This window comes from Ricinus communis, chromosome 7, assembly GCF_019578655.1.
Source record: "Ricinus communis isolate WT05 ecotype wild-type chromosome 7, ASM1957865v1, whole genome shotgun sequence".
Lineage (NCBI taxonomy): Eukaryota > Viridiplantae > Streptophyta > Magnoliopsida > Malpighiales > Euphorbiaceae > Ricinus > Ricinus communis.
Window position 1 is genome coordinate 24345271 of NC_063262.1, and position 23528 is coordinate 24368798.

Genomic DNA, 23528 nt, shown 5'->3' on the forward strand with positions numbered 1-23528 from the left:
TTACGCTCAAGTCCTTGAAATTAATTATGTTATGCTAGAAGAGTCCTAAAGGCTTTTTATAAACACTTTTGTTATTCTTAGGGGTGAGCAAATGATGGGTGCACCCAATTCATAAAAACCAAAACTGAAATTTCTAACATATGAAATCAGACCAAACCAAAGTTAAAAGTGTCAACTGAATTACATTGAACAAGTTCGGCTAAGTTTCTTTTTAATATTAAATTGTAATTATTCATATAAATCTTAAATTCATAATGTTAATATAAAATAATTAAATGACATAAAATATCAATTTTAAAATATTAAAATTTCATACTACATTTAAATATTTTAATAATAAATATTACAAATTTCAATCTGATTAAAATTCTTTTATAAAAAACCCAACCCAATAACAATTTTTCAGTTTTCGAAATTGAACTAGAAAAATAACTAAACTAAATTGACCATGTTTTAGATAAATGAGTAATAAGAGTTCAATAAGAGACTATTAAGTAAATTTTCCTGCTTCCCTCTATTGTACTTTATATGTATTATAAATAATGATGAATTGAGAAAATTCTAATTATTGCTTTTGATTCAAGGTTTCTTAATTACAATACTATTTTTCTAATTGAAAGGAAAAATATATGTTTTTAAGGTAAATTAAAATGTTCTTTTTTTCAATTGACTTTTCATTGTTATAGATCCATATTTTGATGTGCCTTTCAATAAATTATTATATCTAACAAAAATAAAAAAAAATTAGCAGAAAATAAAATATAAGTTTTAATAAAAAATTACATCTTAAATGTTAAAACTTAATTAATGTAATCAGATTTGACTAACAGATAGGACAATCACAGATATTCTCTATTAATAAAAGAATCAACTTTCTTTTGGATTTAATTTGTTGTCTTAGCCTAATACTAATAAGATAAAACAACTGGATGTCAGGACTAAGCTTCATTAGATCCAAAAGCACTTCTGTGGTTTTAAATGGTAGACAAAAAAAGATTTAACTTTTAAAACCATTGGCATCATTATACAAGTAATCAACCTATGTGTTTTCCCAATAACATTAAGTACAAAATTCATGCAACCCCATTTGTAGTTCTTATTTGAAGGCAAACTCATGAATTTGAAGTAGTAGGTACTTAAGCTCCATTGGCTTGAAATAGCTATTAGCACAGGCATATGCTAAACAATTCACTAGCTCATTAAATAAAACATAAGTAAAATAACATAAGAATTACATAAATTGAGAACAACCCAAAAGTTGGTGGGTTTGATTAAATCAGAATCAACCAAATCTTACCTTTTCATGAAGGTACAAGGCATGAATTGCAAGTCATCCAGCAACATGCATATTAAATCTTTTGTCAAATATCAGTCGTTAAATTTTCAATATATTTCTACTAATAACAAACAATAAGTAGAGAAGGAAACAGGAAATTCTGGGTAAATATGCACAAACCTGGCTAACATCATTGGGACATTCCCTGCCTGTCTCTAAGGACTAAGCCATTTCTCTGATCCCATCAAAATATCCAACTAGTGCTACTTCATTATCAAAATGATGGCATCTTCTTCTTTAATTGTTAATCACATTAAATGCACTGATTTTGACACAAATTTCTTTTTTTAAATTGAATTTGGGTCTTTGTTTTTAGGAACACACAAATAAGTTGTTCGCAAATAAAATAAAGCTGCTTCTTTTGTTCTTTACCCTTTTGACGTGACTTCAATACTGAAGAGTATTGGATATGTGTGGTAACTGGTGTAAACAAAGTCTCAACCAATTTGATTTAACATATTATTATATTCTTTTTTTTTTTTTTTGTGTACAAGGTTATCAGCCAATTGATTTATAACAAAATGAAAAAAAAAAAATACAAATAAAGCTTTAGAAAAGTAAGATGTGAAAATAATTATATTGGTTGAGTGGTATTGAGCTCATCTGAATTTTTGTTAGTTTTGAATTGATTCATTTATTATTGAATTTAATTCAAGCTAAATTTATTAAAATTTCTATGTCCCACGAGAGTAAAAGAGTTAAATATAATCTAATTGTATTTAATAAATATCCCAAAAGTTAATTTTTTCATTAAATTATTAAAATAAAAATATATTTATATAAATTTTTAATATATTCTTATAAATATAAATAGGTGCTTTTTATATAATATAAAAATATAAATTTTAAATTTTAAGTGATTAATAATTTTATTAAGTCTGAAATGATCTCGTTTGTTAAATAATTTAAATAGAATAGCTTATGAATGGTTCCATTTATCCAATATTTGTTTAATTTTTCCTTTTAGCATTATAACTATATGATATATATTATGTTAATCTATGTATTGGTTTTGTAATGGTAGTTTTATTTATGAAAGCAATATTCAATTTGAATATAGAATTAATATTTTTAACCAAATTGTATTTATTAAAATAAAGGATTAGAATTTAATTCTCTAGCTTTTTACAGTACTAAATACGTACGCCAGCATTGAATATTATTCTCTGATCATAACAATATTTCTTTTTCCGGAAAATTTAAAATCCTTGCAAAATATTTACAAGACAATAAAAGAAATAAAGAACTAAACCGACAAAAATTTTCTTACTAAATATTTGCAGGATTTTTATTTTTTATTTTCCTAACAAGATAGGTCCCACACTATACCCACAAGGTCCGAATCCGTAAATCGTGGTCCACTAAAAATGCACATCAACCCACCCGGAAAAGCCCGGGGCAACCCGCCAAAAACGGCACCCGCAGTACAATCTAATCTAATCTACTCTACTCTGTAACTACGGAACAGTGATACAGTGCGCCAGTGGCACACCTCCGTAAATTACCTCAGAATTCAATGGCGAATTTCTCAACCACACCAACCACAAGAGAGTCTAGTAAAGAGTACTCTCTCATTCGCACACAAACATCATCTCCTCCGTCAATCTAATAATCACAATTTCTCTCTCTGAAAAACCACCGTTTTCTCTTCTTAATTTCGATTTGGCGACGCTTCTCCGCTAAACATCGTCGCCAAATCTCTCTTTCTCTCTCTCTCGCTTACTTTACTTCACTTGTATATTAATCAACTATCTCTTAATCCAAGAAATTAAGCATTCGTCGCTTGGTACTAAATAGGAGTCAGATCTGAGCAGCGGGGCACCAGATCCAGTGGCAAAAAAATGGAGGAAGCGTTAGAACTGGCGCGTGCAAAAGACACAAAGGAGAGAATGGCAGGAGTAGAGAGACTGTATCAACTACTAGAAGCATCTAGAAAGAGTTTGAGTTCAACAGAAACGACATCGCTTGTTGATTGCTGTTTGGATCTTTTAAAAGATAATAATTTTAAAGTATCTCAGGGTGCTTTAATGGCTTTAGCATCTGCTGCTGTTTTGTCTGGTGAACATTTCAAGTTGCATTTCAACGGTCTTGTTCCTGCTGTTGTTGAACGCTTAGGTGATGCTAAACAACCAGTGAGAGATGCTGCTAGACGCCTCTTGTTAACTTTGATGGAGGTATTTATACTTATTTAAATGTTTCTTTTTAGGTTTCTTTTTGGTAATTAATTTACGGTTATCTTTTAATATAAGTTGTTATTATTGCAATATATAGTTATGATTAAGGAACTGAGGTTTAATTACTGACTGATTCAGTAATTGCAGTTCTCTAGAGTTGAATTGACTGCACTGATACCAGCCTAATAACCACTTGGAATTCCAACATTCACAAAATAAATTTAGATTTCTCATTTTTTAAATCAGTAGTTCTTCTACTTGGGACTTGGGCGTTTTGGCTACCTTTTCATTCTAGACAAGCTGTTTCATTTTAAATGTAACATTTTCTTTTAGAGCACAGTAATATCATTGCTGATGGTATCGTTTTATTTGTTTTTACCATTTTTGTTTTCCTATTAAGCATGCATGCAAAGCACATCTTCAATCACCAATTATTTTAGAACAGATTTAGTTTGTGAATAACTGTTGTTGGCTAATGTTTCATTAGTATAGGTTTAGGGATTCTCTGTTTTTCAGAATGCTGTGACTATATATATATATATATGCAGTTGATGCTGATTGATTTATTCATCAATTTGGGTGCAAGTGATTTTAGTGTACTGTGTATATTTATTCTTGTTCAGGTTCAAGGTCACTGCAAACTTTCTGTTTGGATTTTAGAGTTTCATTAGAGACGTGAATGACATCATTCTTATATGTATGTGCTAGATTGCGTGTTGCGCGCTTTCACATGTCTGTGATTTGAATAACTGGAAACCTGTTTTTCATGTGTTGTTATATATAAGTCTTAGTACTTGTAGGAAGTGTCTCATGGTGTTGCTTGTTAGGGTTGACAATTTATTTAAATGTATGTCTGGTTTTGCTTAAGTTAACCATGATTCTCATTTCTTGACACATTGACTGTACTGCTTAGAGTATGGAATAGAAAAACCAGGAAAAGGAGTTAAATTAGTAGATGGTGATGTTTCAGGTATCTTCACCAACAATCATTGTTGAGAGAGCTGGCTCCTATGCCTGGATGCACAAGAGCTGGCGTGTTCGAGAAGAATTTGCTAGGACTGTCACATCAGCCATTGGTCTTTTTTCTTCTACTGAGCTTCCTCTTCAGCGAGCTATACTCCCTCCTGTATGATCAAATGATGCGTGAATGCCTTCTTTTCTTTGTGAGATTTGTTTATTTATTTACTTATTAACTTTTTTGCAAGACATATTAACCATTTGAAGTTTCTTGTGTTTTCAGATTTTGCAGATGTTAAATGACCCAAATCCTGGTGTCAGGGAAGCTGCTATCTTGTGCATTGAGGTTAGTGCTACCGTGATCTGGTCGTTACTCATTAGGCTATTAGCTTAACAGCATGAAGTGTTTCCCTTGTTTATTTGGGAGATGAGCCTCTGTTAAGATTAATCCAATATTATATCTTTCAGGAGATGTATTCGCAGGCAGGGCCTCAGTTTCGCGATGAGCTTCAGCGTCATCACCTTCCTATGTCTATGGTGACTATCTTAATAGCACTAAAGTTGCTTTCTTCAGTTATCTTTTCTTTCCATTTTTATTTAATGTGCTAATGTAGATTGGTCCTGCCATGGTTGTAGCTGAATGTAGTATTGTGTGATAATTTTTTCTAAATCAGTTTACATGTAACCATTGCTTCTCATATAAAAGGTTTCAATATTTTCTCTGTAAATTTTAAATTTCTTTAGTACAAATGTGATTGCAGATGAAAGATATTAATGCTAGGCTAGAGAAGATTGAACCTCAAATGCGCCCTTCGGATGGACCTACTGGAAATTTTGCTACTGGAGAGATGAAGCCTATGAACCTTAACCCCAAAAGGAGTAGTCCAAAGGCCAAGAGTACCACAAGAGAGGTGTCTCTTTTTGGAGGTTAGCTTCCTTCTCTCAAATGTTTTTTTGACTGTCAGCATGCGAGTGTGCTAATCCTTCAGCATCACTTTATCATTTTCTTCTCTAAGCTTCTGTTTTCTGTGGAGTTAATGATCATCCTTATTTGTTTTTATTAATTTATTTTAATTGATGAAAGTATATTTGAGATTTTTGTAAGAACCTTTTTTTTTCATTGTGCTAGTTGCAAAAGCTTTTTTTCATGCAGCAGCATGAAGTTATGTTTGAAAGATCTTTCCCTGCAATGAAGAAATGAGAGAGACTGCACTAGTTGTGTTATTTGTGTTGATTCAGTTGCTATTTACTTATATGCAGGAGAAAGTGATGTCACAGAGAAACCCATAGAGCCAGTTAAGGTTTACTCAGAAAAAGAGCTAATTAGGGAGTTTGAGAAAGTCGCTTCTACCCTTGTTCCAGAAAAGGATTGGTCTATCCGCATTGCTGCCATGCAGAGAATTGAAGGGCTTGTTTTAGGAGGCATGTGTTTTCTTGTTCTCTGTCATTATGTACACTCTGCATGTGTGTATTTATTTTATTTCCTTGAATATAATATTAATATTATCAGTGTAACAAATATATCAGTACTTGTTGAAATATCAAGCAGCACTTTCTTTCCTGTACTTGCCTTTTTGTTTTGATTTGTAGCCCATTCATTATTGCTTTCTTTGACTTGTCCCCTTCTGTTTTCTTTTGTTCTTTAACCTGCTTTGCATGTTGGAAGGAATCTGGCATGGGCCTTCCCAATGCACTGTGCTCTTATTTAATATATTTTTTTGCTAGAAAAGGATATTAATAGTCTCTTCATATCAGGTGCTGCTGATTACCCATGTTTTCGGGGACTTCTGAAGCAACTTGTTAGCCCCTTAAGCACACAATTATCTGATCGGAGGTCAAGCATAGTGAAGCAGGTAATTAAGGTTCTATTTTTTTGGTGGTGCATAGATTGTCTCTTTTTTTTTTTTTTTGAGGAGATCAATGCATAACCATAGTCTGTCCATGAGTTGCGTATTAAAATGCATTCATACTGATCTCCTCTAAATTGCTGGCGTCCTTTAGTTTAGAGATGATCCTGCTAAACACGGCTTTTGGGGTTGTTGGAGCAAAATGATTTATGGTAGTTTCAATCTTCAATTTTCATTAAGGATGCTAAGTTAAAATATCTGAGTGCTAAATAAAAAAACACAAGTATGGACAACAATTATTGATGTTATGTTATTGTACTTCTTCTGGAATTATTTGGAGAGGCGGTAAAGTTTTTGGCTTCTGAAGAAACGGTGCAATTTGACGTAGTGGGTAACTGAAAGCAGATTTAGCACTTGACTCTTTCTAGAAAGAAAACACAGCAAAGCTTTAACAGAAACTTTAATCGAGTGAAAATAGAATATTATTTGATGAAAAAACTGTTTAAATAAGCATATGTACAGGCACAGCTGCTGCCCCAAAATCTAGTCCTAAACTCCAAAATTATCAGGATTACTAAAATTCTTAGGGAAGTAAATGAAGCAGCCTCACTGAATTAAATTCCTATAATTAAATTAGGAATAGAACTAAATCTAAATTCTAAAGAAATGAGGAGAAAAGCTAATACAAATAGGAAATAGAAATTCTATGTATCTAGCCATACAGGAAATAAGAAAAGTCAAATCTAAGATTCCACGGCTATTTTGGACTGCTGTTCCATGTCATATTTGATGTTTCTGAATGTAAAGGAACTTGCTTATTTTCTTAATGCTCCTTAGGAACCTGAGGCCATTTCTAAGTTTTGCTTATTAAATTTTTCTCTTGTTCTCCTAGGCTTGCCATCTATTGTGCTTTTTGTCGAAGGAACTCTTGGGCGATTTTGAGGGATGTGCTGAGATGTTTATTCCTGTAAGTTTCTTCTTTTACTTCTACTTGTGCACATAGAGAAATAATTTCCTGACTATCATGTTTAATGTACTCAAAAAGTTCTGTTAATATATTCTATGATAATCAGGTCCTTTTCAAGCTGGTTGTGATTACTGTACTTGTAATTGCAGAGTCTGCAGATAACTGCATAAAAACGGTAATGCCTTTTCTTTGCCACTCAGTTCCCACAATTGAGCTTCTAGATGTGGTTCCCTGATAGCATCCTTTTCTGGTTTCAGATGTTGCGCAACTGCAAAGTTGGCCGTGTGCTTCTTCGCATAGCTGATTGTGCAAAGAATGATCGAAGTGCGATACTTCGGGCAAGGTATGACTCTTTGACTTCTTTTCTATCTAGAAGTATTGCTTGTGGTGTTACTATCTATTTTCGTAAATTTTTTTATTTATCTCCTTTTGTATTGCAGATGCTGTGAATATGCTCTATTGATTCTAGAACACTGGCCTGATGCTCCAGAAATACAAAGGTCGGCTGATCTTTATGAAGATATGATAAGGTGTTGCGTTGCAGATGCTATGAGTGAGGTATATTTGCTCAGAATCTTACAACCCTTTGGTGTCTGTGAATAGAGGTAGCTTTGCATTTCTCTTGGCTTTCTCATTCAAGTGCAATGGTGATTACATTGGCACTTTCATGTTTTATGATTCAAAATTTAAAATTTGTATGTTTTGCTATATGCAAGTTTTTATTATTGCTTTGTTAGTAATGAAGCATTGCTAAGAGCACTTTAGGGGCTATCTACTTGTGGAAAATATTTTTTCTGTTTTCTAATTTCAGTATTCTTAAAAAGTTTGGTTTTTCATTTTCTTAGAAAAATAGAACATTGTGTTTATTTGTTTAGCAAATGGAAAACCATTTCCTAACTAAGAAACCAAAAACACTTTTTGCAATAATGAAAATATTTTCTTACTGTCATTTATAAATGTTAGTGATAAGATTTATTATAGGTATATGAATTAATAAAAGGTGAGCTTTTGAATATTTAAAAATCTATTTGTGGAACCCTTATAAAGTGATAATTTTGAATACTTAAATATGTAAAGAAAGAAATACAGATTAAAATAAATAAATATGCGGATTGTTTCAATGTCCACTGAGTTTAGAAGACAAAGGTTATCTGTTGGATTACACTAAATCACCGAAACCAAGGGTTTGAACTAGGCATTTAGGTATGAGAATAAATAGCAAAAGATAAAGATTGAATAAGATTAAAAATATTTTCTATAGAAAATTTTCCAGAAAACACCTCTAGATTTCTATAAGTAAAAAGCCTCTTGATTTTTGGAGCTTCAGGGATGTGCTTGATAATGGTGCTCTGCTTCTAAAATGAAGGGCAGCATGAATTGATAGTGTTCTAAAGGTTGTTTTGTAAATTTAGAAGATTAAATATCTAGTTTGGAGGGTGTATCTCAACTTACCTGCAACTGCTTAATCTAGTATTTAGTTGTAGCAGTCATGAGAAGTGTAGAGTATTGTGAGGCTGTAAAAAAAGTTTTAGAAGCATTTCTAAGCTTTTCATGAAACATGTAAGGTTCAGCTTGGAGATACTGCTTAAATTCTAGTATTCTATTGCAGGAATCATGAGGACTATAGAGTCTCCTGAGGCTATAGAAAATAATTAAAAATATTTTCTAGTTTTTCGTAGAACATGTGAGGTTCAGCTTGGACAGACTAATGTGAGGGATTTTGGAGTTGGTAGGAGATGTAGGGTTGTGCAAATACTGAGCTCAGCTGTTTGTAAGCTTGCTACTGTGTAATGTCTGGATACTGCAGAAATTTGTGTGGCCTCTTATGTGGTTGCAGCATGTCACATGTGGAGCCTTCTGTATTTAGGACTAGCAAATATGAGAACTTTTCTTCTAGGTTAAGAGTCCTTCTGAACTTCTGAGTGTTGCTGTTATCTTTGGCAGCTAATTAAACTGTGGAAGAGTGCAGAAACTTTCTTGAAACTGTCAAAACTAAATCTGGAGTGATATTTAATCATATCAAATGCTGTGGTCGTTTTCCATGTGATATCATTTGAAGGAACCCAAGATACTGAAGTTATAGTCTTGGTGCACAAAATCAGTTTGTAGTTCTTTAGCTGTTGCTTGCATTCCATTTTTCCTTGAACTTTTTGCTTTTTAATGCGAATTTACTTTTTCAGTCATAAAGGGGCTTTCATCGTGTCTTTTTGTTTGACTGGTATTGCTTTCTCTGATGTTTTTCTCTGAATAATAGTTTTTCTAAGTTATCAGCTTTTGTGGATTTGATGGAGTCGCATTGTGAATTTTCTGATTTGCAGTTCCTCAAGCCTTCTGCAATTCTTTTAAATGCTTACAAAGTTGAAAATAGTGATGTATCAGTAGGGAGTCTTGGGAGATGTATTGTCTTTTTTTGTTCTATTTCTAATCACTGCATATGTTATTAAGTGATGTTTATTCAGGTATAATAAATGTGCTTAATAGATGTAACTTGGCAGGTAAGATCAACTGCAAGAATGTGCTACAGAATGTTTGCAAAAACCTGGCCAGAGCGTTCCCGCCGCTTATTTTCATCTTTTGATCCTGTTATTCAACGGGTATATTTCTTTTTCTTTTAAAAAAATCCAGGGAATGTATCTAATCCACTTTATCTTCTGGGATTTTTTCTGTTTAATCGTAAAGAATTTCTTTTTGCAGATTATTAATGAAGAGGATGGGGGCTTGCATAGGCGACATGCTTCTCCTTCTCTCCGAGATAGAAGTGCACAATTGTCATTTACTTCGCAAGCATCTGCTCCTTCAATCTTGCCTGGATATGGAACCTCTGCAATTGTTGCCATGGATAGAACATCAAGCTTGTCCTCTGGGACATCTCTGTCTTCTGGCCTGCTGTCTCAAACAAAGGGACTTGGTAAAGGTACTGAGCGTAGTTTGGAGAGTGTACTGCATGCAAGCAAACAGAAGGTCACTGCGATTGAGAGCATGCTTAGAGGTCTGGAATTATCTGACAAACAGAATCATTCAACTCTGCGGTCGTCTAGTTTGGATCTAGGTATTGCATGACTTTGCCTTTGAAATTTTCTCATTTCATAAGAGAAATCAATTTTTGACTGTGAAGGTTATAATGCAGTAATATATCTGTGGAAATGAGTAGTGAGTTAAAGTTTGAATCATTTGTTGAGCGGCTGAATTTTTCTTTTTATTGCCCCTAGCACAGGAGTTGACCCTCCATCATCTCGTGATCCACCATTCCCGGCTACTGTTCCAGCCTCTAATCATCTCACAAGCTCCTTAAGTTTGGAATCAACTACAACTAGCATCAGCAAAGGTAGTAACCGCAATGGTGGCTTGGTGTTATCTGATATTATTACACAAATTCAGGCTTCTAAAGATTCTGCTAAATTATCATATCAAAGTACTGCGGCAGCTGAATCTCTGCCAGCATTTTCATCATACACGGCTAAGAGGGCTTCTGAAAGACTCCACGAAAGAAGTTCCTTTGAAGAGAACAATGACATTAGGGAGGCTAGGCGTTTTGCACATTCACACACTGACAGGCAGTATATTGATTTGCCTTACAAAGATGTAAACTACCGGGATTCTCATAACAGTCACATTCCCAATTTCCAGAGGCCACTTTTACGAAAGCATGCAGCTGGACGAATGTCTGCTGGGAGGAGGAGGAGTTTCGATGACAGCCAACTATCTCTTGGTGAGATGTCAAATTATGTGGAAGGTCCTGCATCTCTCGCTGATGCACTGAGTGAAGGACTTAGTCCAAGTTCTGACTGGAATGCTAGGGTTGCTGCTTTTAATTACCTCCGGTCATTGCTGCAGCAAGGCCCTAAAGGTATTCAGGAAGTAGTCCAGAATTTTGAGAAGGTAATGAAGTTGTTTTTCCAGCACTTAGATGACCCCCACCACAAAGTTGCACAAGCGGCCCTTTCAACACTTGCAGATATTATTCCCTCTTGCCGAAAGCCCTTCGAAAGTTACATGGAAAGGATCTTGCCCCATGTTTTTTCACGTTTAATTGACCCCAAAGAACTAGTCAGGCAACCTTGCTCAACTACTCTGGAAATTGTTAGCAAAACTTATAGTGTTGATACTCTCTTACCCGCATTGCTTCGCTCACTAGATGAACAGCGATCTCCAAAGGCTAAATTGGCTGTTATTGAGTTTGCTATTACTTCCTTTAACAAGCATGCTATGAACTCTGAAGGTTCTAGTAATACAGGCATTCTAAAATTGTGGTTGGCTAAGTTGACTCCACTAGCCCATGACAAAAATACTAAGCTCAAGGAGGCGGCTATTTCATGCATTATTTCAGTTTACTCCCACTTCGATCCAACAGCTGTTCTTAATTTTATTCTTAGCCTGTCAGTTGAAGAACAGAATTCCTTGAGACGTGCTCTTAAACAGTATACTCCTCGTATTGAAGTGGATCTGATGAACTTTTTGCAAAGTAAGAAAGAGCGACAGCGGTCTAAGTCTTCTTATGACCCTTCTGATGTTGTTGGAACATCTTCAGAGGAAGGATATGTTGGGTTGCCAAAAAAGAGTCATTTCTTTGGAAGGTACTCTGCTGGTTCCATTGACAGTGAAAGTGGCAGGAAGTGGAGTTCTACCCAAGAATCAACCTTGATAACTGGAAGTATTGGTAATGCAGCTTCTGATGAAACTCAGGAGAACTTGTATCAGAATCTTGAGAACATTACTAATGTTGAAGTTCATAGTTCAAAGACTAGGGATTTGACCTATTTGGTCAATTCCACCACACCGAACATAGTATCCCGTGTTGGCCGTCTTGAAAATGTGGACCATAGCTTAAATTTGGAGGGGTTATCTACTCCTTGTCTAGATAACAATGGGCTGATGACTTCTGAACTCATGGTGGATGCTGAAAGCTTTGGGCAAGATAATGATGCTTCAATTAACATGGAACTTAACCAACATAAACCTGCAGCTGTAAGAATCAACTCATTGCCAGATTCAGGTCCTAGCATTCCCCAAATTCTTCACCTGGTGAGATCCGCAACTTCATTCTCCATTAGTAATTAGCTATGACTGAATAAGTGTAAAAAAAAAAAGTTGTTTATTAGGATATGATTATTACATTCTGTGGGAAGAAACTGATGTTTTTCAAGTTGTAAAGATCTACCACCTTCTTTTTGTAGGTTTGCAATGGTAACGATGAGAGTCCTACAGCAAGTAAGCGTGGTGCACTTCAGCAGTTAATTGAAGCATCTATGGCTAATGAACATTCTGTATGGTCTAAAGTATGTTTTATCTTTGTTTCTCTCCCCCTCTGTTGTTACAGTATGTCTTATTCCTGTTTCTCTCCCCATCTTTTGTTACACACTTCTACTATTGACTCTACATAAAAAAGTTGTTACTGTTCAAATTTAAGCATCTATATCTTGGAATTTTGCTTCCATTTTGAATTCTGCAAGATTTTTTTTTATTTTGAATAGTTTTATATTTTTTATATAAAATACTAAATTTATGTCATTTAGAGTCAGAAGCAATGTAGGAGAACTAGTATGCTATCAGTCTTAATTAAGTCAGTCCTGTGGAGGAGAATTTTTTATAGACACTACATCTACTTTGCACAATGTAAACTATTTCTGTTATGCAACTCTTTTATAATATTGATCGTTTATGCTACTTTGGGAAATGTATTGCTTCATATAACTAGAATAAAGGGCTATGATTAATAGTTACTTGGATTTCGAGTTTTATCTCTTGACTGCATTCTTACCGATCAATCTTTTTGTCTATTGCTACTAGATTATTTTCACTTCTTTAAGACAAGTTTTGTTTGAGATCTAGAATTCTAGATAATTATAAACAACTTGAGCTTCCAAGCACATCAAATACCGTTTTTGGTAACTATCAGTCTTTTTTTCATCTTTAATTTCCGTTACTCTTTGATATATAAGATTTATGCCTTTTCTTTTCCAATTTGGTGAATTTGTTCTCCTATTTGAACTGAATAATTCACTTTCTCCTTTTGAATTGATAGCTACTATATGATATTTTCCTGCGTATCTGATTTTATGCTGATGGTTATTCTGCCATTTGCAGTATTTCAATCAAATTTTGACAGCTGTACTTGAGGTGTTGGATGATGCTGAGTCCTCAATCCGGGAACTTGCTCTTTCATTGATTATTGAAATGCTCAAAAACCAAGTATGTTCTATTAATTTTATGTCCTTTTTTTTCACTTCTAGTAGAAGTTCTTGTTTCATTAATAATTGGTGGTATTCCTTTCTTGTTGCCATGTTTACAGAAAGATGCGGTGGAAGATTCCATAGAGGTTGTAATTGAGAAGTTGCTTCACGTTACGAAGGATGTTGTTCCAAAAGTAACCTTTTAAAAGAATTCTTTTATTATTAATTTACTTGTTATGCTGCTTTGCTTTATTGTCTCAAATATTTTTTGTGCCATGTTCAGGTTTCTAATGAAGCTGAGCACTGCTTGAGCATTGTTTTGTCTCAGTATGATCCATTCAGATGTTTGAGTGTAAGTAGTTCTGAAAATCAATGCAAATGCATGTGCCTCTGACGGCTCAGATCACTTAAACATCTTAAAGATTTAAAAGAATATTTCTTTTTTTTTTTTTTTTTGTTAATTTTTTTTTTAAGTATAGTTAACTGATGAAGTTGATTACTGATATTGCAGGTAGTTGTTCCTTTATTGGTTACTGAAGATGAGAAAACTCTTGTGACATGCATAAACTGTTTAACAAAGGTATTGCCTTGAATCATTAAATGAAGTTGGAATTACTAATTTGCAACATTGTTTTCTATTATATGGCTTATACTTCGCATTTTAATCATCCAATGTTCTACAACTCACAATTGTGTTGATATTGAATCACGGATATGCATAATGAGCCCTTTATTTCTCCTTTCAGCTTGTGGGCCGGCTCTCGCAGGAGGAACTAATGACTCAGCTACCATCATTCTTGCCTGCCCTTTTTGAAGCTTTTGGAAACCAGAGTGCAGATGTTCGTAAGGTAATAGAGATGCTTTCTGTTTGTGTATTAATTAGTATCTTTCTTACTCTTCAAGTGGTAATTACTGATGTTCATAGAAAAATGCCTGATCTGTCATTGCTGTCCATCGTTTTATACAAGTAGTCTTTATCATCAAATTTCATCTCAAATGCACTCACTCCCTATATCCAAATATGCTTTTTCTGGCTTTTCTTTCATTAATCTGTTTCTCACTCTAATTTGTTTTTTTCTTTTAACTTCTTGTTTGTTGGGTTATACAGACTGTTGTTTTCTGCCTGGTGGATATTTATATTATGCTTGGGAAAGCATTTTTGCCGTACTTGGAGGGGCTTAACAGTACACAGTTGCGGTTGGTAACCATTTATGCCAATCGGATATCGCAGGCCAGAACAGGTACTGCAATAGAAGCTAGCCATGATTAGTTTGGTTTGCATTGAGGATGTAATTGTGAGTTTGGGGTGTCAGTTTATCCGTTATTGTGTATTATGTATATTTGTGTGAATGCATTTGCGAGAGAGGTTCTTTTTCTGTCACGTGTCTTTTTCTGCTTAGATGATATTTATTCATATTCTTTTTGCCCCCTCCCCCTCGTTTTTTTATTTTTTTTTTATTTTTTGGTTATAGCTCGTGTTTGCCGTTGTTTGGTTTTGGAGGGAAGAATGCTGCTTTTTAGGGGGAAACAGATATTATTTTTGCAAATATTATTGTAATTGATATTTCTAAAAGTCTTTTAGCAATATGGAAGAAAGAAATGTTTTTCCCCTACCTTGAGGAACAAGTTATACTTTATATTATAGTAATGGAATTGGCATTTATACTTTTTTATTTTCATTGGAAATAATTCACGAAAAAAATTTTACAATAAAATGTTAACTAACCTGCATATAATTCTCAAGGTTTAAAGTTTATTGCTGTTGTTAACCGCAAAGGATGATGAAAATAATATTACTGCTGTATCTATAATACGAACACATTTGAGCCTGGCATTCATGATACTATTCTTGTAATCAGAAGAATGCCAGAAAAAAGCTTTACTCCTTAAAGGGACACTGTTATTTTCTGCTCGGGTATGGAAGGGCAGTTCTTAACGGTCTGGATGTGGGACCACTCTTATTTGTTCCAGCTCTAAACCAATTATTTACTGCAGGTTAAATCAGTTAAAACCAAAAAAAAGATCATTAAACTCTTAACAGACTATGTCTTAACAAATTACAACTGAGTCCATTCTCTGACTTGAACCCTGAAAATGTTAAAAGCATATGCTCTTAATGTTTACATTTATCAAGCTGAAAATGGCATTCCTAAACCTCACCATAACAAGAATCAGATGATCTTAAAGTTGAACTATCCTTGAGAAAAATTCCTTAAAATGCCCCCTTACGGCTAGAAAGGTACTTAATGGTCATGCTGTTTTGGTGACAGAAGTTGATATACTTGGTGAAGGTATAGAGGTGAGGAACAAACAAATGCATAGTGATCACGTAAATATACAATAACCTGAAGTGGCAATAGACTGCTGTCTTTGTTGGCAGCAGACTAATCTAATCAGTTGTAGCAGCAGCAGCAATATGCTCTGCACTGGTTCAAATTTAACACCTAAGCAAATATGGAAACTATGTTTCAATTATCCTTCCATGTTATTATGTGAATTCCATTTTTTCCTAATTCTATAAGATGAATGAAAAGATTTGACTTCTGGCAAATATACAAACAATGAATTACTTAAACTTCAGAAGGTAAATGCAAACTCAACAAATAATATTTGCTTAGTATTATGATGCTGATTTTTAATGTATGCACTTGGTATGCATAAAAACAAGGTCAGAAAAAATAAAGTTCGCGCGTGCAAAACACGCATTCTCAAGCGATGATCATTAGAGATTCAGTTTTGTGTAATTTAATGACAAGGATTCAGCAAATCTGAGACATTACTGAGAGAAAAAAGAAGAAAATTTATCTATCAGATTATGTGCATCCTTCAGCACAGCAACTCGCGACGCGAGTCTCACTTTCTGATTTCTGTGATCTTCTTTTTTTGCAGTGTCATCACATCCGCCCCCTGAAATTCTCAAGTGACTGGAAACAATGGTCTTTTCTGTTTCTATATAAGATTATGAGTAGGCGCTTGATTGTCATCAATACTCATCTTAAATTTGGAAGACTTTGGCAAGTCCTGAGTGCTGTCTATTATTGCATAAGCTTGAGTTATTAGGTATGTTTTCCATTTTCCATAGTTTTCTTCAATTAATCATTATCGTATTTAGTCGAAATGCTTATACCTCAGTTCTAAGAACTTAATGTTGTGTTAATTATGGGAAGGAGAAACTGATTGATTTTACATTGGCCTTGGCCATAAAGTAGTCTATTTCCTGCATCATGTTCATTTTTGTTGCTCAAGTCATCCTTTCTAAGCAAGAGCCCAAGGCAGACTTGCAAACAAAAGATTGTGTTCAGATTCAGAGAACACTGCAAATCCGCAGCAAAATTCTTGATGTTCCTTCAAAATTAGTTAGAAATTTTCATTCCTAAGTTATATATGTATTACGAGATCCTTAATCAAGTGTATGAACTAATATGAACTGCATTAAATGCCACAAATCAATTGCTTGGAATTCTTAGTTGCTGTCTTGTGCACTCGATTTTCAGCTTGGAGAAACAATGGTTCCTTCAATTGCCTCTGGTAGCTCACATGCAGATAGAAGGAACACAGGAAATGGTAGATTGCCGATGCGAGCAGGAGGCGCATCTGAAGATCCAAATGTGATCAGATTCCCTGCTATGACTTTAAGGAACAGAATGTCTGCACTTTTGGTTGATAACCATAGGTGTTGCAGGCTCGTCCAAATGGGAATGCTTCAATACTATGGTATTGAGACTCAGGCTGTGGAGACTGCACAGGCTGCAATAGACCTGCTTACTTCTGGTCATTTATTTGACCTTATAGTCATTGACAGTAGGCTTCCAGTCCTGAATGGAATTGAGGTAATAAATGATCCCAAGCAATCTGATGCAATCAAGTATCTACTAACTTATGTACATGTATCTGTATTTTTTTTCTTTCTGTATCATGAATGTCTTTGATATTTGATATGACAGACCACTAGGCATATTCGTACAATGGGGGTATGTTCAAAGATTGCAGGTTTGATTGGTTCCTCGAGGGAAAGAGATAGGCAAGCATTTCTGGATGCTGGCGCTGACGCTGTTTTTGAAAAGCCGTTAGTTCCTGAGAGGCTGGTGCCAATGCTGATGCAGATGGATGGCCAGATTTAAAGAACCATGGATCTTATGCATACAGGAGTCTGCATATGCCCAAAATCAATAAAAACCTTTACCATTTTCAGTCTTTTTTTTCCTTTCTTATGCTATGTTTCAAGCCCATGATGGCTGTAGCATTACCAGCAATAGTATGAATAAAATCAGGTTCTCTTATTCTGGGTGTCTATCACTTTCAGTTCTTCTTTCTTTTTCTTCTTTCTTCTTCTCTACTTAGACTGTTTAGGATAATATATAAAAATACATCATAGTCTCATGATCTCCTCGAAGCTTTTATTGTTCAAGATTTATCAAACTGTGGTTAATCCCATCTTATGCACGTCTTTGCATCAAATTCAAATGTAAAATAAATGTTAGCACTCGCACCATACCTTTCAAGTTTTGGAAAGAAGGTTTATTTTTGATGGAATAAATCAAGATTTAGAACATATTAGGTATTAGTGTAATGTAATTGGACAGTTTCGCAGTGGATCAGTAGTCGAATATTGTCCCTAAATAGGTTGGATTCCGACAAATACAATCGTTGCAAACTCTAATACTAATTTATCTAAATAAATTCATGACCAACTCATAAACTATTTTACCTAAAGTATGAATTCGTAATCTAAATATTAAATAGCAATAAATATTTTAGATTTTATAAAATGTTAAAAGAAATAAGAATCATATATTTAAATTTTTGAAAATATAAAATATGCAACAACTCTAGTAAGATAGAAAAAATAAAAATAAAATTGAAATATAAATTATTTAGTTAAAAAAAAAAAGGAAAAATTAAATGGCTTTAATATGATGTGATATCAATAGTAATAGAATAAAAGGCAAGACGTGAGAAACATTATCCATTGCAATTCAATTTCAGGGGGCAATTTTACCATTTTTGACTTAGGAACCCGCCCTTTTTACTAGTGTGCCCCTGCCTAGCATCTAACACTATATCGAAAACGACGTGACTTCACGAGGATTAGACTGTCATTTGGATTCTATTTAAACAATTACGAACTTACCCTTAATAATATACGGTTCTTTGGTTCATTTTATCTAATTTATTAATTTAATAATTGGTTATTTATTTAATAAATTAAATTAAATTTATAATTTTTTCATAAAAAATAAAATAAAATTATTTACTGATAAAAATAAATATTTTTCACATACACAACATATTATAATTTAAGATTTTATTATTTGAATTTAATTTAAGAATAATAAAAATATAACTTGTTAAATAGATAATAAATTATTAGATTAGAAAGTAAAATAAATTAAACTAATAAAAGAAAAGGGTTGGTAGTATTCCTCTTTTACTCCTAACACAAATCTTCTTATTCTTATTCTTTAACTTAACTATGAATTGCTTTTCTCTTTCTTTTCTTTGTTTTTGTCAAAGAGCAGTTTCCTTTTCTCTCATTGACCGTAGAATTGTGACTCAGAACTCTTATATTTGGTCCCTTCCATTCCTATTCTTTCACAATTTTCTCTACCTAGCATTTGTTTTCTTTTTTTAATTTGCTTTGCATTTATGAATTCTTTTTTTTTTTTAATGATTCACCTGATGAATTTGCGGTTTAGAAACCATTTTCTACCCCCATTTTTCTTTTTTTTTTTTTTTTTAAAGGCAAAATCCTGTTTCGATTTATTTGCAATTTATGAGATTAGGTTTTTCTTTTTTACCATTTTCTCTTAGGTTAAAGAATTGTGTATGCATAAACTGCAAATAAACTCATGGTTGCATGCTTAGTTTCCTTTTCGTATGGTACCCTTTTATTTTGTCAATCCATATGTTTAATTCTTCTGTTGGCTTATTCTTGCGGTTCTGCATTATTTTGTAAAACAAATATGTGTTTTTACGGGTTTCCATTGCTTATATCAAACACATATCATTTTTATTTTTTTACAAACCTTCTATAATGAATAAAATAAATATTGGGTGAATTTCGACATGGAAAATGAATGTAATCCTGAGTTGCTGTGATGATTGAGCTATCAAAGACATGTTAATGGCCTAAAACTCAATTCGGATAAACACAGCCATGTAAAGGTGAAGGGGCCCTTCAGGTCCCATATAAGCCTGACTCCTTACAGAAGACGACATTGCATATGTACAAGACAAAAGCCAGTCTACTCAAGAAAAAAGAATAACAAAAAAAGTGTACCCGTAATCATAAGATATCTTGATATTGTGTTTCTCTCATGGCTTACGTTGCTGACCAACCAACCAACCAACCAATATTTGTATTCATCTTTTGAGAATTATTTGCTCAATTCAGACAATGTTTTATCCTAACCTTCAAGATGATGCATATGTAAAAGGATTAGTATTTAATTCTTTGACATAGAAAAGTTCTTGTGTTTTCAAAATATCATTTAGCATTTCAGTCAAATAGTTGTTTATGTTAAAACATCTATGATTCAAAGGTCTAGATTGTTAGTTATCTTTTTATTATTTATATAAAATATGAATTTTTATTTGTTAATACTTCAAATTTAATAAGCATTGACCTGGAGGAAGGTGTTAGAATTAATAATCTATTTTTAAGAAGTTTCATTTAACAGCTTGAACGAAATGATTGTTTTGACATGTTGGAGGGTTAGAGAAATTCTAGTTCGCAAATGCAATCTTTTATCTGATTTGGTTTTTCTAGGTATCCAAGTTATGAGTCAAAACATATCTAGCAGTTGCTTGCTGCATAAGAATGATATAACCCCCAAAAACAGCAACAATTTTTCTTTTTTTATTTATTTATTCATTTTTCAACCAGAAAATGTTTAGGTTAAATTGAGAGATCAAACCATATAGTGATCATTGTTATATCTAATAACCCCACAAATCAACATGCATGCACATATATAATCTTGACCACAACTAATTAAAATATTGAACTCCTTAATCTTAAGAATACGGAAATCAAATTTATGAGAGTGTTTTGCCACCTGTAAAGATTTTATTCAGTACAGTCTAGATTAACTCTAAATATGTATTGGACTCCAGCCCATGTCTTAGCTAATTAGTAATAAGATTGAGATATGAGAATGTAAAGAAAGATATCCACTCTTTTTGCTCAAAAAAGAAAAAAGATCTATTGGACTTCACCTTGGATCTCAAAGGCAATGTGTGTCAGACTTTATTGATGAGTTAGTGATATTAATTAAATTCAAGTTATGGAAAATGCTGTGGTTATTGGCATGCCACTTCTAGCCAAAATGGTGAGCAGATAGCATTGCTAGATTATGTAATTTGCATTGGGATTATTACAAAATAAGCATAAGATCTGCTCAAATTATGAATTAAATTAATGGAAATACAACATAGATCTTTTCCATTGAACTTGAAAGTTTTAGGGTATTTTTACAAGTAATAATGACCAGAAAATGAGAAAGTGGTATATATACATGTAATAACAGTGAACAAAAGAAACACATGCAAAAGTGAAAAGAAAGAAAACAAAAGAAACACACGCAGCCGTTAAAGTGCACTACTATTATCCTTTTTCCTGCAAAAAATTCAAAGATTCCATGGAAACTTCTTCATTATGGCAATCAACAAATGAGGAAAAAAATCACATCTTATAGATCTTGTGATTCTTTAACACAATCCAACTGATACTTCTTTTCCATATCTTAACAATTATTGGGTAAGAGTAAGTTTTTTCTTTTCTTTTCTTTTCTATAAACTCGTCAAATTCTTGTCATGGAAATTACAGCAATCATTCCATCGATTTATCCACTGAAAACCATCCTCATTGCTCGATATTGGTCCTGCAGAATTCCTGGTCAGTAATCAGTTTTTAATTTTTGTTTTCTTTTTCTCTTTCCAAAACCCACAAAACTTTATTATATATCTTATTCAAGAACTTCATAAATAGAGAGATGAATGCACTTGGGTACTCTGTCATATTCATTTTCTTTCACAAACACTCTTTGACTGGAAAAAGATGTTCAAAACTAGCTACTCCTGCTACCTGCTAGATGAAGTTAATAATGATTACCATGCCAATTCTTTCTTGTTTGATGCTTATGATTCCCTCGTTTGAGTATTCAATATATGCTTTCTTTGATTGCTGTGTCTGTTGTCGCTGTGCAGCTAAGAAGGGTATTTTTAGTTATTAGTTTATGGAGCTTGAAGCTAGGAAGAGAAACAAAATGGTAACGACAACAGCAAGCAAAAACCAGAAATCTCGAACAAAAATGACTGCGCTCGTTGTGGATGATGATACCACAAATCGAATAATTCACCGGAGGCTTTTGCAAAATCTTGGTATAGAAAATCAGGAGGTCAGGAATGGGAAAGAAGCAATTGATATCCATTGCTCAGGCACAAATTTTGACCTCATTCTCATGGACATGGATATGCCTATCATGAATGGTATTGAGGTAGTATCAATTAATATGCATTTTATCTTTTGGGTTATTTTTAAACCTAATTTAATCAATTTTTTTTTTATTCACACAAACTCGAACTAAACAATACAGGCTTATCGTCAGACTATTATGTTACTAACAATATTTTAGTCTGTTAATTGTGTGACAGGCAACAAAGCAACTCCGGGCCATGGGCATACGTAGCACGATTGCAGGCGTATCAACAAGAACGATGGAAGAAGAAGTACAAGAATTTATGGAAGCAGGACTGGATGATTATCAAGAAAAGCCTTTGACAAGTGCTAAGCTCATTTCCATTCTCCATAAGATCAACCACAATGCTTCACATTCATAGTCATATGGAAAAAGAAAGACTTAATTAACTTTTGTCTTCATTGTATTTAGTTTTCTTCTTGAATTAATTTCTTTAGCTAGCTTGTGCAAGATACATGGTAAAGTTTTCCAAATTTCAATAACATGGTCTTTTTCTTTTGTCAACTTATGTTATTATGCTACAATTTCAACATGTCTATCAAAATCATTGCTAAAAGTTTCTAACTTTCAGTTCGAAAATCCGAACTCGAGTTAAAATTTAATTTAAAAAAAAAAAAATATACTTAAATTTCATAATTTATTTTTTTCTTTTAAGAATTTGAGAGCAAGAAGTTGAAAAGTGTATTTATAGGTTGGGATGAAATAGAATTTGATCTAAATTAAAGATAGATTTGCAAGTTGCAACTATATATCTAAAAAATAATATATGAATAAAAATTTAGGTGCAGCTGAGTTAGGTTTGAGTCTTGTCATAGCCCTCAAAGCCTAAATTAAGTTGCTATTTGAAGCCTCATTGTGGACCAAAAGTAGCAGTAGCATGCTTTTCTGCTCTCAGGCTCAGCTTCACATGAATGCACAGAAGATTATGTTCAACTAACATTTATCCTCAAAGGATTTTTAGCACTCTTTTGAGATTCTTTTCTCCCTGCAGCATTCTTTAAGCTTTTGATAAAATACAAATAACATGCACATTTTTATTTATAGATATTAATAATTGTGTAGTGTCATATTAGAGTCATTTTTCATGTATTAGTTGAGTTTTTGTATTTATCACAAGTGTAAGTAGCTGACTATTTCTTGTTGTTTAGTGTATTGCTTATTAACTCCTTTTTTTTTAGAATATTCCCATCCTTGATATAAAAATAAATAAATAAATGTGTTTTGATATAAAAATAAAAATTAACTACACTTACAAAGTGTATACCATTTTGTGTTGAAATACCGTTTTATATGGTTTAATGAGCCCATTTACTCCAAACTTTACTACAATTATTAGATTAATCCTATACTAAAAAAGTGTAACAATTTAGTCTATCAACTTCACTTTGTCTTACAATTTATCTTCAATTTAAATGGAACGTGCAATTTCAATAAAAGGATGGCTTACTATAAGGTCATATTATAGATATATAAAAAAAAAATAAAAAAAAAACCTCATTAAACTATTTTATGGTTTAACATATTTTTATTTTTTTAGGTATGTGGTTTACTTTTTGTCACTTTAGTCCTATGTTAATATGATTGTTAGCAAATAATG

The 23528-nt window shown here is 33.1% G+C and overlaps 3 protein-coding genes and 1 long non-coding RNA gene across 8 annotated transcripts; 3 read left to right on the top strand and 1 right to left on the bottom strand.

The window, feature by feature from the left end:
* Nucleotides 1–1161: 1161 nt before the first annotated feature.
* On the bottom strand, nt 1162–2004 carry LOC125370737. The gene is made up of 2 exons (XR_007216834.1): nt 1457–2004; nt 1162–1292 (listed from the first exon to the last, which is right to left on the bottom strand). It is a non-coding gene; the product is annotated as an uncharacterized LOC125370737 (long non-coding RNA).
* An 809-nt stretch (nt 2005–2813) lies between these two features.
* On the top strand, nt 2814–17731 carry LOC8262781 (CLIP-associated protein). Of its 3 annotated transcripts, XM_048376323.1 has the most exons (24): nt 2814–3510; nt 4481–4636; nt 4751–4813; nt 4936–5004; nt 5229–5394; nt 5728–5889; nt 6223–6320; nt 7207–7281; nt 7388–7456; nt 7539–7624; nt 7722–7839; nt 9777–9875; nt 9976–10330; nt 10496–12303; nt 12456–12557; nt 13366–13470; nt 13571–13645; nt 13735–13803; nt 13963–14031; nt 14198–14299; nt 14560–14692; nt 16341–16511; nt 16946–17281; nt 17396–17731. In XM_048376323.1, exons 1-22 carry the CDS (start codon nt 3178–3180, stop codon nt 16373–16375), a joined length of 4347 nt encoding a protein of 1448 aa, XP_048232280.1. In that variant the 5' UTR covers nt 2814–3177; the 3' UTR covers nt 16376–16511; nt 16946–17281; nt 17396–17731. The 3 variants fall into 3 exon arrangements, with proteins under 3 accessions (XP_048232280.1, XP_015575957.2, XP_048232281.1); XM_048376324.1 differs by lacking the exons at nt 2814–3510; nt 4481–4636 and having other exon boundaries at nt 5212–5394; XM_015720471.3 differs by lacking the exons at nt 16341–16511; nt 16946–17281; nt 17396–17731 and having other exon boundaries at nt 2815–3510; nt 14560–15064.
* On the top strand, nt 16958–17572 carry LOC8262780 (two-component response regulator 24). Its single transcript, XM_048376943.1, has 2 exons — nt 16958–17281; nt 17396–17572. Exons 1-2 carry the CDS (start codon nt 16958–16960, stop codon nt 17570–17572), a joined length of 501 nt encoding a protein of 166 aa, XP_048232900.1.
* A 3196-nt stretch (nt 17732–20927) lies between the features above and the next one.
* Nucleotides 20928–22435, top strand: LOC8262779 (two-component response regulator 24). 3 transcript variants are annotated; one of them, XM_048376451.1, is made up of 3 exons: nt 20928–21348; nt 21660–21949; nt 22107–22435. In XM_048376451.1, the coding sequence occupies exons 2-3, from the start codon at nt 21689–21691 to the stop codon at nt 22290–22292; spliced, it is 447 nt and encodes a 148-aa protein (XP_048232408.1). In that variant the 5' UTR covers nt 20928–21348; nt 21660–21688; the 3' UTR covers nt 22293–22435. The 3 variants fall into 3 exon arrangements, with proteins under 3 accessions (XP_048232408.1, XP_048232409.1, XP_002521152.1); XM_048376452.1 differs by lacking the exon at nt 20928–21348 and adding an exon at nt 21363–21549; XM_002521106.3 differs by lacking the exon at nt 20928–21348 and having other exon boundaries at nt 21557–21949.
* The last annotated feature ends 1093 nt before the right edge of the window (nt 22436–23528 follow it).